This window comes from Aythya marila (assembly GCF_965140915.1).
Source record: "Aythya marila genome assembly, chromosome: Z".
Lineage (NCBI taxonomy): Eukaryota > Metazoa > Chordata > Aves > Anseriformes > Anatidae > Aythya > Aythya marila.
Window position 1 is genome coordinate 30,765,851 of NC_139080.1, and position 16,055 is coordinate 30,781,905.

The window sequence follows — 16,055 nt, forward strand, 5'->3', positions numbered from 1 at the left end:
TGTGAGCTCACACTATAATAAAAATATAATAAACTATAATAAAAAACAAAAATGACAAACACATTAAAAAGATAGATTTCAATCTGGATAATTACTTATACTGTTCCTAATTTTTCCCTTTTTTTTTTTTTAGTTGAGAAAATTGCCACTTCTCTACTTTCTCCATCCTTCTCTATGACTTTAAAAGCACAGAACTCTTCATATGCATACCTTGAAGCTGTTATTTTCACTGATAAACAAATTGATGCATGTGATAGACAGGGCAAGAGACATTGACTTATGCTAAGGTTAATAGATATTTGTAAGATTTATAGGAAATGAGCTGGGAGTAAAAGGATAGAGATATGGAGAAGGTTCAGAGAGAGATAGCGGAGGGACAGTGGTGAAAACTTCATATAAAGGACTGTTACGTTCTTTAAAAGTTTTTATTCTGGAGAAGAATAAAATGGAAACAGGTATGATAAAGACCTGTGGTGATTGGCATGGAAAAGGTGACTAAATGGTGAGTGTTCATTGGATCTTCCAGTACGTATGCAGACTCTGAAGGGTCTCAGAAGGTTAAAATCCAATAATAAAAATCTACATGGATTCAGGGGGAGACTGAACTATGCTGGCAAAGAAATCTGCTAGAGGATATGTAGGAGCTGCATCTGGCTTTGGAATTCTTTGACAGATTACAAAACCTTGGCAGATTACAAAGGGGAAGCAAAGATTTGATGCTGTATTTTAACTATTCTCTACGTCTACTTCTGACATTTTCTGGGAAGATGATCTCAGTATCTGCATTTGATATGTTTTGGCTGCTGTAATGTTTATTACAGAATTTCATATTGACTGTTATAGCTGTGCAGCATTTTAAAATGAGCTACTCACATTTAAATGTTTTATAATGACTCTATCCAAACCTTTTTTATTCTTTTTTTTAAATTCCTTTTTTTTTTTTTTTTTTTTTAATAAAGAGTGGGGGAAGAGTGAAGGAGAATAGGCAATTTCAGCAACACGTGTTTACTTCTTTCTAAGAATTAACTGAAAGTGAAGGATGGCACTGTTTGGTGCAGGCTTTAAAAAAAAAAAAAAAAAAAGATCTCAGATTTTTCTTTGACATAACCTGTTTTTCCATGGATATTAGACTTACTTTCCAAATCTGTAGAGGTAAGTTATTTTTGATAGGCATGCTTTGCTATATGTTTTTTAAATACAAAACCAACCAAACCAAAAAAAAATTGGAGAAAAGGAGGCTCAGGGGCAACCTTATCTCTCTCTACAGGTACCTTAAAGGAGGCTGTAGCGAGGTGGGGTTTGGTCTGTTCTCCCACGTGCCTGATGACAGGACGAGGGGGAATGGGCTTAAGTTGCGCCAGGGGTGTTTTAGGTTAGATATTAGGAAGAACTTCTTTACCGAAAGGGTTGTGAGGCATTGGAATAGGCTGCCCAGGGAAGTGGTGGAGTCACCATCCCTGGAGGTCTTTAAAAGACGTTTAGATGTAGAGCTTAGTGATATGGTTTAGTGGGGACTGTTAGCGTTAGGTCAGAGGTTGGACTCGATGATCTTGAGGTCTCTTCCAACCTAGAAATTCTGTGATTCTGTGAAAAAAAAAAAAAAGAAAAAACCATGTATTTTCATGGGAATTTATGTTGCATATTGTAAACTTCTATAATATTAGCAGACTGTATGGTGAGAGTGCTCAGACCTCTTATTGCTTCTACTAGTGTCTCAATACAGTAAGAGGAACAGGACAAAGCATGGGGGAGAAATGGAAATTTCCAAAGCTTCTGTTTGTCACGAGCTGATAGGGTATATGGTGGGGGGGGAGTAGTGTCTTAATCTCAGAATGTCTTCATTAGAGTTGGGTAGTAGGCTAAATAGGACTTCAGGCTCACCCAGTGCAACAGTTCTTAGGGCTATAACTACTACAGTAATGCAAGACAGGCAGGGGTCAGGCCTAAGGAACGTTGGCATTGGAATACACGTACACCTTTTTCCACAGCTGGGAATAGGAACGCAGTTCCTTGATCATTAGTCATCCTTAGCTTTATTTAGTGAAGCTGCCCAAGCATGTCAAATCAGCCTTTTTCAGTGCACACCTGCATGGAAGTTGTCTACTACTGCTTATAGTTAGTGCTACAAGTTATAAAGGTGTGTGATGAATAGAAGTCTACTTTCCTTGATGAATCATAATAAGGATGATCAAAACTTAATTATTTTTATTTCAGAATCAGGTTTTGAACAGTGAGTAGCAATTAAAAGATAGGATCGGATATTGAACAGTGAAGATAAAATTTCAGATGTTATTTATTATATTCAGTGGATGAAACTGGATTTGTTTCTGTTGGAAAATTACATGCTCATTGTAAAAGCAATGTAAGGTATGCGAGTTAGTTTTACAGACAAACATCTTTGAAATTACCTAAATTTTCAGTGTTTGACTTCTACCTTGCTTTTCAGTGAATAGGGTGTTTTCATGGTATTTTTGGTCCAGCTAGTAGCTTACAGTATGGAAGATGCAGTTCTTCTAAGAATATTCTTCTAAGAAAGTTCTAAGAAATTCTAAACATACAGATGATGAACTTTATGTTCATTTTAACATACTTTCACTTATTTGTAAACTTCCATTTCTGATTATACTTACAGAGCTTAAGACTTCTCTGATCCTCTACTTTGCAACAGCTGCCTGCTAAAATACAGTTTGAATTTTACAGTAGGGTAAATTTAGGGTAGGTATACAGAAGGGTATGTTAAGAAGGTGAATATGAAAAGTTAGCGACATGGCTATAACTTACTTAATGTTAAATATTAATGCAACATAACATAAACGAGTCAATACTTAATGTTTATTAATTTTTTTCAGTCATATTTCTATAGGAGTGCAACATCTGAAGAAAAGTAGTTTATGCAGGAAGGCTAACTGCTGACTAATGCTTACTGAATCAACTGAATGCTCCTATAATAATTAAAATAATAAAATATTACATTAAATGTGGCAGGTTGTCTAAGTCAAGGCAGCAGTAGATACATTAAAATTAAAGGAAGGTTAGTATATTTTCCATTATCTTGTCTGCACATCACAATTATCATACATACCTTTTGTGCATGAATGCTCTCATCTTTGCTTTGCAGTGAAATCTTGATTGACTGGCACCTACAAATATTTTATCTGAAAGACATTAGACTTGCATCTAATAAAGGCAACAGTTTGATTTTGCCCTTCAGCTGCTTTCTCATTTATGTAGGATTTTTTTCAATTTTATGTAGACATAAATGTAATAAAAATCTCAAGTGAGCTGTTACTGCAATTTTTATACTTGTTGTTATGTTAATCTGTAATACTGTGGTATTCTTAAGGATTTTTTGTTTCACAAAACGGGTTAGAAAATAAAGAGAATAGCAGCAGCGTGGCAAATCATAAATGACATTTGAAAGGATTTTCAAGTTCTTTTAATGGTTGATTTAATTGCAGAAATTATTTTAGAGAAGAGATGACATCTATCTGATGTTCAGTTATGTTGCAGAAGAAACTAAAGTAAAAATTTGAAACGTTCTATGTATGTAGTGGTGTTAGAAAAAGCTTTGTATGTTATATAGTATTAATTAATCTACTTGATGCAGAAGTCATTACCTGTTACATATGAAAATGACTATAAATAATTGTTTAAATGGAATTTGATGTAGAACTTGCATAATTTGTAAGGCTCTTAACATCTGAAAACTGCAGCTGCTGAAGAATTGGAGTTTATCTCAATTGATAGTTAAGTGAGTCAAGAAAGTCACATATAAGAGGTAATAAACTCAGGGCTGTAACATAATCATCTGGGCATAATAACACATTTCACAGAACTTTCTTCTTTTGTGTCTTTTGTACTCTTTGCTTTATACAGCATACAGATTGCCACTGCTGCTTTGTGAGGAATGTTGCCATGCAAACTTATCCTCTGAATTTCTTTTATGTACAATACACTAAGTTAAATCAAATTAATTCAAATCATGGCAAATTAATTTTAAAATGTTATCTTTTTTTTATGTATACTTACCAAAGCAAAATGTAGAAAATAGACTAGAAAACGCAATCTTTATATTTGCCCGTGTTCCAAGAGTAGATCTTGCGATCTCTGAATTATGTTTGATGCTTTGTATGTTCTGCAGTCCTTTAAATGAATATCTACGTAAGTGAAAAATCACCTTAATTTTGAGCTTTCTTTCTTAATTACTTAGTTGGGATTAATTTTAACTACCGTAAAGTTAAATTAAAGGTATTTGCAATTTAGGATGTTCTCCTATGATGCAAATTTTATATTTTTATTTTCAAATAGTATTAATAAGCTAAAAATATTACATGCTTAATGTAAAATTTGAGGTGAAGACTTGAGTGTGAAAATGAAGAAAAAGATAGGAATTATGGCCTCATTCATTCCCTGGTTAGAATTTGATTTGAAAGTTCCCTATGAATACGATTTTTGTGTGTTTGTTAAATAATGACTTAATTTCCAGCCAGACTGTGATATCTTTGATCATATAAGATAATATTTAGTCACTTGCCTTGTGGAGTCTACTTGCATGCTTTCAAATTACTAATTTGAGAAGAAAAATACCATAATTTGTTCATGTACAATCATAGCCAAGTGGTTTAACTGAAATCACTATGAACACATTACTAGTAGTATATGGAAGTATTCCAGTTGTTTTAAGAATGCTGATCAACTGGAGGATAAAACCCAACCCACTTCAGTTTTCATGAGAGATAACTGGTGATGTTATGGTCACCTGATACAACCTATAGCTTTAGGTTGGAAAAAAAGTTATAAAGCTGTATGGTTAATGATGCTCACTGTCCCTCAATAATTAATTGAGCCAGCCTTATTTTGAATTTGTCGTTTTCCTTGATCATTTTCATGCACTCTTTAATGTGTCTCACTGCAGCAGTGTTGTATGTGTGTGTGAATCTTGTCTTCGTCAGATACAGCTAGCAATCTGCTTAGTAGCCTCTGCTGCCAGCTTCCCATAAAGATGAGAATGGTTTGACTTGTGTCTGGAAAATGGATCATAAAACCAGAAATTCCATAAAGGTGACATTTTCTAGTGAAGGGGAATAGTCTTCACTGGCCTAGCATTAACAACCAAAACAGTTTTATTAGCGCAAATAGCATTGGTTACCTTGTGTAAAGTTATCTTATTTTGGTTTATGTTACTTGACAGAGTATGTATGTGGAGTTATCTGAGAGCGTGTTTTTGATTCTCAGCACAGTCTGAAGCCTGTGTTTTCACATAATCTTTGCTTTTGTTGCTTGTGCTAACTACATAAGGCTGTTAAAAAGCTTGAGTGGGACCTTCTGTTTGCTGCATAAATGTACTCTACCTGCAGTGTATGTGTTTGTACCCAAACATTTGTCCACCATATGTTGAATCATGTTCTTATCTTGGAGATCATTCTAATCTGCTCTAGATGTTCAGAATATCAGTTTCTTTAAATTGATTGGAGAATTTTGAACCAGATGGTCTGTTATCTTGTAGATGAAAATCATTGTGCAACCTATCTGTTTTGCCCTAATCTTTGAATACTGATCTTTGGTTCTTCTGAAGGAATTGTTTTGAATTATCATTTTGTGTTCTGTGTAATCATTTACGAGAGGGTGAGTAGGGAAGAGGATGGGTAGAGTACAGATGATGAAATGTAAGTATTGAGAGTAGGGATAGAAGAGGTCTACCAGGTCTAAAAAGACTGTCTGTGAAATTGGGGTTGCACAAAATAATACCACAAAATAACCGCTTTTGTAGACTTGATGTAGAGCTAATGAGTGCTTAATTTCATGTAATTAATAAAAGCATGAATCTTCTACGGAACTTGAATTCTAGATTGCAGTATTTTTTTTCTAGATTTGCAGTCTTGTTGTGGGAATTCACTAGGTATTCAGGATTAATGCGAAACCTGTAAATTGGTAATTCTAACATCAACTTAAGTGTTTGCGTGATTCTGATCTGGGATCAAAAATAATTGAAAATTTAACAAAGGAGATAGAAGATTATATGGTGTTTCTATTATTTAAATTGCAGTGTTCTGTGAGAAAGCTTATTCCTCTCTGTCTGTGCATTTAATGTATTTGTGAAGGTCTTGTGAAACTTCCAATGCAACGTCCTCTATTCAATGGATTAGTAGGTCTTTAGATATCCTTTAGCCCATTATCTTTCAGGGTTTTTCTTTGCTGAAGGAAAAGTTGCGTGACCTTATCTTTAGCCTGGGTAGAACAAAAGACCTTCTGATGAACAGTCTTATAATGAGGAGATGCTACCTTCCTTTCTACCTTTGTTCATTGAAGGGGAGCATTTCTGAGAATGGGACTGGAAAATTTGTGTGTCCAAGCATCAGCTTTGAAAGAGTCAGAAAAATATTTTATAGTGGCATAGAATGTGTTGGCAGCACCTTTGATTTCACTGGTAGGGCCCTGTAATCACAACAAATGTCAGTAAATCCTGTAAATTTCTCTTAATATAGATTTAAGTAGTGTAAGTGTATGTTACACCTTTGATCCTTAGGGAAACTTTTTTTCCAGTAACTTAGAACAAAAATCGTTCCGACAGGACTGGGGAGTATGCTAGAAAAGAATATGCAGGGAACGTACCAATGTAGTGTGTTCATTTTAAGATGGCTACAGAATTCTAGGATGGTTAATGGATGTAAATGTGAGAATTATATTAGAAAGAAACTAAATATGACAGTACAGAATAAACTGTATATTATGGAAAATTGCTGAGATTTTATCTATTTAGACTATACCATCCACCATCTATATATTAGATGGTTAATTGATTTGAAGTTGTTATTCATCTAATAGTGATGTTAGTTTAGTAGTGTTACTGTACCAGGCTTGACACTGTTTCTGTGAATGGCAGAATAATGTTTACTTGAGAGGAGGGATACAACTACTTGTCCAAACACAGTAAATTGATGACAGAGAGTCATTTCATACTGGTTAAATGCCCTGTTGCTAATTTCATATCAACTAAACAAAATTTTTATACTGTTAGTTATTTTGTTTTCTGCATTTTTCTTGAGTGACCTCTTCTGCTTTCATACATTTACCAGACATTTTTTTCTTCCCAGCAAAGTGATTATAATGCAGGTTGGACAAAGTTGAGTGGTGTTCTTGATTAATACATTAACCAAAAATTACTGAATTACTATTAATACTGTTATTAAGGAGACTTTTTCGTAATGAGTAGTTGATTTTGTATCTGTTAGTTATGGGAAATTCCTTTGTGCCTTAATTCTGCTTTCTGGAAATTAAGATAATTTTTTGAATTGATTACATTTAAGAGCATTTTATTTTTCAGTAGTAGCCCATGAAACTTTCTGAAGTTGCTGAAATCACTCAGGAATAAATGGCATACAGTGGAGTAAACTATTGATGTTAATAAGTCTTGGTAATGTTGGAAAAAAATACTCTCTCCAGAAGAAAGTGAAATAAATTAATGAAGTTGGACTTCATAAAAATGTGTTATTTTCAAATGTTGTATGCTTGATACAGTAAAATAACACATTTTCTGTGATTGTTATATGGATGAATTGTAGTTTATCCTTTATCTAGATACTATATATCTCTTGGTGATTCTTGGTAATGTTCTAGTGCAAACACTAAAAAGACCGTAAAGATTAATAATAAAAATATCTTTTTACAACAACAAAAATAATAGCTTCTAGTCGTAGCTGATTGTTAAAGGGAAACAATTTACTCATTACTCTAGTTCTGTTGGTTTGTTAGTGCTAACATTTTGTAAGACTTGAGTGATGTTAGATTTTAACACAGTCAAAAATGACTGACTTTTTGACAAAAGTCAAAGTGAGGTGAATGTAACTTTGCTCTCGTCAACTAGATTGTATCATTAGTTAATGAACCAAGCGCTAATGAAATAGTGCATAAAAAATCAAGAAAATTGAAATCTGAATAACAGACTTTGTTCATAGAATCAGAACAAGATGTAAAGAAGCAAGAACAACAACAACAAAAAGCAACCTGTCTCCTTCCCCCCATTAGATACCTCTGTGGGGAATAGTTAAGAATGATGCTTCCATACTACCTGGCCTTTTTTAGATAGATTTTTTTTTTTTTCCTGTATAGATAATATGTGCTAGCTAAATGTAATAATTGTATAGTCCTCCTACATTTTAATGATGTACTTGATTTTCAGGTGTGCAGGAGTATAAACATGAAAGAGGGAAAATACAGAGTAAAGTATTTCTGGAAAAGGAAAGAAAAGGATGCCCAAATTGTATGTTGAAAAATCAGTTCTTTAAAAAACAAAAGCTGAAAATCAGCTAAAAAATGTAGGAGATGAATTTGCCTTTTATACAAGTTTCTCAGCAGCTAACAATGACCAAATAAAAAAAATACAAAAAGTTTGAAGTGTTGTTAAATATAAAAAATAAAATATAAAAATATCCTTGTTATTTTAATTAAAGAATACCCAATTTTGCTTCTCTTGCCTTATTAGGTTTCTTCCCAAGCAGCTCTCAAGGATGCGGTGCTTTTCTTCGCCACAAGATGACACTGATTTCTCCCTCCATATTGAAAAAGTATGGAATTCCTTTTGACAAGGTATGTTTGTGTTTATTTCTAAACTGTGCATTCATATGTCGAATTATTTTGTGTTTATTATAAAGATTGTTCGTAGTGAAGTTGAGGCAAAATTATATTTTTTTTAGGCACAGACTCCATGAGAAGATGAAAACAAGTGTTTCTAATGCTAGAAATCTCACGTGATTTAGCTTGGAATTTTCCAGTAGAGAGCACTCACAGTTGTCACAGTCTGTACCCTGAAAGTATCTGTGCTTTTAAGGGATCACCGTTTTTTTTTCTTTCTATTTTACTTCCATGAAAGCTTGCATGTGATTTTTAGTTGTCTGAAACCCTGCTTAACTAGCTGTATTAATAAAAATTATATTAATATTTTTATTAATGTATATATTAATATATATGTTAATATATCAATTATATATTAATATATTAATAATATATAATATATGTTTATTATATAATATTACATATTAATATTATATAATTAATTATATATTAATATATAATGAAATTACTAATATATATATTAGTAATATATATTATATATATTAGTAATTTCATTATATATTAATATATAATATATAAATATTATATATATATAAATATTATATATATATATATATATATATATATATATATATATATATATATATATATATATATATATATAAAATTATATACCTAAAATCTTAAATGCTTCATTTTTTAATGTCTCTATTGCTTTTCTGATGTAATTTAATAGGACTGTATTATGATATAAAAAGCCTCAGAGTATTTACAGGGTGGAGTAAAACTGAAAGAACTGTTACGTAATTTTAAAATACGTAATACAAAAAGCTGTAGTATTACAAAAATAGAGAATGGTTATTTTGGACTGCTGGGTAGTAGCAGACTGGATACTTAAGAACAAATTTATGTATACAGGAAGCGGGAAAAAGAAATTGTAGTATTCATTTTAGATGAATTTAGAACTTAGCTGCTTTCAAAAATGTCTGAAGTTTTCTGTTTGTTATTCTTCCCTACAAGATTTTCTTCCCAATTTTTTCACTTAGAACATTTTCGCTTGAACTTTGAACTTCCTGTAGGTGTCTGACAGTAAAAGCATTTCTACTGCATTGCTTTTTCCTTAAGTATATGTATTTTATATACTGAATGTTTTCTAAAATTCTAAATACCTAAATTCAATGGTTTTGCAAGCCTGCTTAGAAGACTACCTCTTGATTTGGAAATTCCCCAGCCTGAACATCTGTTTATCTTATTCCAGGATCATAAAAGCCTTTTGATCACTAATCAGTTATGATTCTCACTCTGTTCTTGCTGCAAAGTAGTCCTGTAAACTGTCCTCACCATACCCCTCTTTTATTCTTGATGTTTCTGTTGCTTCTGTTTTAGTGTGTATTTGTTTATTGGTATCATGTGGACCTTTGTATACAAACTCAGCTTCTCACGTTCCCCTGTGCAGTATATAGGATTATGCAGTGCTTTCCATCTCTTTCAGTTGTTTATGTGACAGTAGGAAATGTAGCCCACAAAAACACTTAAGTGAATGTTTATATATATATATTATATAGAAGCATAAAATACTACAATCCACAAAACACAGCAGGCAATATTTTAAGTGAAAGAATACAGAAACAGGTAATCTCAGAGCTATAGGATAACTTTATGATATCCTGTAATTTGTAGCCTAAATAATACCACATGAAGTGAATCCATTGTTCAAGAAGTAAATATAATTAGAGATTATGTCCTTAAATGTATTCTACTACAGATACTTGTCAACAATATAAAATGTTCTCAAACATTTATACCATTGTCAACAACAACATTGATTATCAATAGCACTATTACTAGTAAAACAGCAGTAACTGGCACTAGACAGTTATGTAATGTTTTTAGTAAAACAGTAAGTACAAATTTAAAAAGGTTATTTGATTAAAAGAATCTTGTGAGAAATACAGCATTAGTCTTCAAGACAGGGAATATATTTGGGATGAAGCCATTGATTGTATGCCTTTTGGAAGATTACTTCACTTTTTATGCTTAAATCAACCTATGTATAAAATTGAAGAAATGCAGGCATTTAGTATCATACTGCCTGCCTTGGAAAACAAGCTTCTTTTTGAATAAATTATTAATAGAAAAGAGTAGTTTGTTTTCTGAATGATGTATTATCATATGGAAATGTAGTTGCTGCGTTCAGTTTTTGTAATATATAGGTAACTACTGATTCCCTTCATAACCTTGTGCTTTATCATGAAATGTCAGATGAAACCTTCCAAAATGAAAGGTTTTATAACCGGATTTATAGTTTTGGATTTACTGAATTTTACTCTGAACAATATGAGTTTGGGTAGTTTGTGTTTGAAGTAGCATCTTGCTGAATGCCAATGGATTTGTTTTCAGTACCACACATTTGAGGTGGTGAAGGAGTTGATGTTCTTATTTCAGAGTATTGATTTAACCTGTATTCTATGTTTTTTAAATGAAAGTGCTAGAAATAGTTAAAAATTTAAGTTTGGTTCTGTCACCTAGTGTTCGGAGAAAGCAGACTGTACCCAAGTGTAATTGTAATTAATGGGATTCAGTGAGAAAGTGAATAGAGAAAACCAGGCTGTGATCTCTCATGGCTCAAAGTGATAGAAGTGGAAATGTGCTGAACGCTGATAAGACAGCCTACGCCTACCAGGTGGCAGCTGAACTGCTGCTTGTTGCAATAGAACACCTGCTAAACTGTCAGCAGTGGGAGGGTGTATTGAGATAAATTTTGGAGTTGCTAGCATTGAGAATAATCTTTCTTAAACATTCCCACAGCGATTGTTGGAGTACTATAGTAGCAGTTATAATATATGCACCTGTATCTGTGTTTGCATGTATACACTGCATATGAACCCACAAAAATATTAACCTTGCGAAGTGCAAACGCAAAAAGTAAAATACTATTTTTCAGGCCTTAGATTTTCTGCTAAGCATGTTTTTCTTATTTTTCCTCTTTGCAGCCTCCCATAATACTATCAGAAATTTGCATCAGAAATTTGCATCAATAGGTGAAACATTAACCCTGTGTATTTATTCTTGCATTAAGCATAATAAGCACAGAAAGGATTTGTAAAACTATCAGATGAAAACTTTGAGGGTGCTAAAGGAGTCTTCTAAAAGCAGATTCTTAATAGAAAAAATATTTCAAACTGTGATTTTAATTTTGGTAATTGTTTAAAGTATTACACTTTTTGCTACTTAAAACCACGGGTTTCCCTTAAAAAAAAAAAAAAAAGTGTCTTTATTTTCCTTTCCAACTCCTTAGTTGCTGTATTGCTTATATAAAGCACTGTCACACAATGAAAATCTATTTAATCTCTAGGAAGTCTCATATTTTGCTGTAATCAGTAAATGTGTCTTGTTGAACAGTCATCTGTCATTGCTCAGATTATCTGCTGAGTTTAAGTGGATGTTTGCTTTTTAGTGAGCCTGTCTTCTGATGTGTTTGTCATGTAAAAAGACACATCAGGGTATGGGGAATCTCATTTGACTGTTTACTTCTGAATCTTCTAGTTTATTGATTAACTTTTAGCAGAAAGTTGAGAAGACAGCGTGCCATTTCTGGTCTTTGGCTAGCTTGTCCTCAATACAGTCTTTGTGTCTGACTTTACAGAGGTATGGCTTTAATCTCCCAGAAAGAACATCAGTGAGTGACCAGAAGTGCTGTCTTTTTCTTCATCTCCAGAGGAGAGCATCAGTCCATGAGAGCGCAGGAAGATGAATGTTTTTAATTTTGCTTCTTGAAAAAGAATATCATGACCAATTTTTGCTTACCTTACTCCATGTTTTTGTAATTTATTCTGGAATCCTTTTATATCTGATGTCCGATCTTGCAAACTGCTAGGAATTTGATTTCTTTCAGTCTATACAAAATACAGTCAATTTTATTTTTTTCTTCCTGTAACTTTGTGTTGAGTCAATGGTCTCAGCACACTTTTATTTTGATTGCTATTTGTTGTACTTGGAAAGAACAGAGTTTCTATTTAGAACTACCCTTGCTTATTTTCTAAAGCAGTGCCAGAGCTTAATTGTAGTCAAGTTTTTCCTCTTTGAGAATCTTCTTCGAGGTCCCCTGTTCTGTAGGTATTTAGAATTATGGCCATGAGTAGTACTGGAATTATTATGTCCATTATGCTTAAAGAGAATGAGTAGAAGAACAGAGGCACATTAAAATCAAATTTAAAGTAATGCTTAAGCAATTAAAATGCCACTTTAAAACTGGGACATACTAGATGGTATATCCAATGCAAGAATCCCCTTTGGTGTTAGTAGATGTAATGCTGAATAATTGGTGCAGTGCCATTGGTAATTCTTACTTCTCATTTCCTGTCTGAACTGGTTTGAAGATACTGCCTTGAGGACCCAAATGTATCGTGCTTCACTGTTGTACTTCTAATGTGTTCCATTGGTATAAAACATTTTCTCTAACTGCCAAGGCTCACTAACTTAGTTTCCCCTATTTTATACTCAATCATCAATACGACTTAAAAGCCCAGTCAGTCCCTCAGGTGGATATGGGAGAGAAAGGTGAGCATGAGGTCTCTCTTCAAGAACAGTGAAATGGTTCTGGTGCAATTTTAGGGAAACAATTTCAGGGCAGCAAACAGAATATTTTGTTCAACAATTAGTGTGTATTAGTATTTTGGGATGGAAGAGTATGGGTATTTTTGACCACCATGTCTTTGCTTCCTCTTGGTCAAGAAAATTGGTACATTCTTTCCAGTGTCTTTGTCAGTTCCCAATCCTGCCAGGTCGTCTTCCCAGCAAATAACTCTTTCAAGACTTTCTTTCTTGGAAGTACTTTCTGAATTTGTAAATACATGTAGCTATGCTGAGAAGCTATCCAAATTACAGTAAAAAAAAAAAAACCACTGTCTCAAATATTTTATTTCTGTATGTGTTAAATCACAATTGTGTGCAGGGGGAAAAAGCATTCTTTGGATAATTGTAAAGGGGCAAGTATAGTTTTGATTGCTTCAGGAGCAGAACTTACGTTGCATTTTTTTTTTTTTAAATGCTATAGGTTACACAAGAGGCAGGGGAATTTATAATCACCTTCCCATATGGATACCATGCAGGATTCAACCATGGTTTTAACTGTGCAGAGTCAACAAACTTTGCCACTATCCGATGGATTGACTATGGAAAGGCAGCAAAGTTGGTAAGTCATATTGCAGAAAAATGATGTATAAGAAAGTCTTTTTGTTGGTTATTTCTGGTGGGAATCTGTGAAAGCCAGTGAGAAAGGGAGAACTTTCAGCTAGTAACTTAAACTACCGCTAAAGTTTTAGTTATAGTTGCTTTTTTTTTTCTTGCCAGCAACATATATTCCTCTCAGTAATGAATTTTGATTGAAGCTTACTTTATATATTGTTCTTCAAAAATCAGTCCTATTTATAGAGTTTTTAAGCTGAAACTACACAAATGGAGGGTATATGACTGAATTCTGCTCTGAGCTGCACTGCTTGTGAAGACACTTCATTTGAAGTTGGAATTCTGATACCTGGAAAAGAACCATAAATGATTAAACTGAAAATAAAGTTTAAAGAAACAAATTCAACTTTTATCTTCTTTAATGTGAATATATGCTATACTACAAGATGATAAAGTACCTGTGAGCACAGAATAGATATTTGCAGGTTTTAAAGTCAGGTGTGCTTTACTGAATATACTTCAGAAAAAATTTGGTACATAGCATACATCTTTTTTAATTTTCATACGTAGCATGTGAGTAAATACGCAACATGAAAGCACACAATTTGTCCAGTGAGTGCTTGTTACTGTTTTTCAATGTTGTACGGTTTTTCTCAGAATTATGGCTTAGGTAACTGTAAGTCAGTATGCTTCCCAGAACACATAATGCAGAAACATTTTCTGCATTGACATGGACATTATTGACAAAACCAAAATAACGTGATTTGCATAATATAATAGCTAAGAAAATTAGCTAATAAGCTGATAAGGCTGTTCAGTGCAAAATGAGGTTTATCAATTAAGTAATAACAGTTAGCTCTCACTAAACTCTTTCATTTGGAAGACATCATGTCTTGAGATTTTCTCAAAAAACAGAATTTTATGATCCTTGTCCCTGTTAATTATTATTCTTAATTACATTAAATATGCTTCAAAAAGGAAAAGGTTTGAAGAAATCTTTTTTTTTTTTTTTCCATGTGCTATGTCTGTACTAATGGTAGTGAAAATACTGAAGACGTCAGTATGTATCTAGCATGCTCAGCTTGGTCTTAACCTTAAATGGGAAACTTGTGTTTTTAATAGCTCATGGTTAAAGTATTGACTGTGAAGTCTATTAAATATTTGATAGCTCAAAATTTCAGTAGATAACTACAGTGAAATGATGTTGAGAGGAATATGGGCGTGGATGCATAGCCCCTTTTGTGCTGGGTAAACTGACTTGTATTTTAAAAGGTATGGATGTGCTGCGGCTCTAAAATTTGCATACCTGAATGTCAAGAATGGTAAATTTTAACTTGGGGTGCAGAAAAGCTAGTGACACCTGCAGCTTCATCCTCTTCAGTGTACGGGCTTTGTATTTCTTATGCTTTTAAAAGAACTTCCTACTTTACTGTGTGCAGCAGCACCAGTACTGACCTTTTATGCCTCCAGCATGGCCTCTCACTTCTCATGTCATACCCTAAACTTAAATTCAGGATCAAAGTCAACAGAGTTAAAAGATAATTTGTTAAAGGTAATGAAGTTTTATTTCTTTACATCACTCCAAAATTACTTCTTAAATTCTGAATTTTTAGCTGAGTAGTCTTGGCATACACAGTGTAAGCACAGTTCTATTTAATGAAAACTCTAGCACACAGATAAACCTTCCTTTTAGGACATTGACTTACTTCCGTCCCCTGTGGTCTTTATACATACGCACAGTATTGTATGTGTACATACATAATATAAGAAATGGAAGTAGTTCTGTGGTGTTTGCAATTAAATGTTTGAAAGTTTCAAAGGGGCAGCTAAATCAATGACTCAGTGAGTCTCCCTCTGTAGAGAAATCTTTGAAACCATTGTCAAATGTGAAGTCTAGTTTCTTTGGCAAATGCTGTTTAATGCAAACTGCTTAATGTTTTTTTTTTTTTTTTTAATTTATTGTAAAAAGCACACAAGAATTAAACTTTATATTTTCTTTTTTAAATGAAAAAGAAAATGCTAGAAAGTGTGAATAGGATTTTCTGTATTTTTACTGGAATTGTTTAAAAAGATGGATTAACAGAAAGGGAGTGAAATAGTTCATAATACTTGCGTATGTTGTTCATACTGTACAAATAGGGTAAACAAATTGAAAGGAGGGAAAGTAAATGGCTATCTATTAAATTGTAATTGTGTGGTACTTCAGAAGCATAAACAAGTTAGAGTTATTGCAAGGGGGGTATTCTGTTTCTTGATTATGGTGTTTCTCTAGAAAAACATGAGGATGGCTATTATTA

General features: G+C 33.1%; 1 protein-coding gene across 6 annotated transcripts in view; it reads left to right on the forward strand.

The window, feature by feature from the left end:
• KDM4C (lysine demethylase 4C) overlaps nucleotides 1-16,055 on the forward strand; it is a 287,286-nt gene that overhangs the window by 42,237 nt on the left and 228,994 nt on the right. For all 6 annotated transcript variants that reach the window (XM_082783468.1, XM_082783469.1, XM_082783470.1 and 3 more), the window contains exons 8-9: nucleotides 8,483-8,586; nucleotides 13,628-13,765. In XM_082783468.1, coding sequence (XP_082639594.1) covers nucleotides 8,483-8,586; nucleotides 13,628-13,765 — 242 coding nt within the window. The remainder of the gene's footprint in view (nucleotides 1-8,482; nucleotides 8,587-13,627; nucleotides 13,766-16,055) is intronic.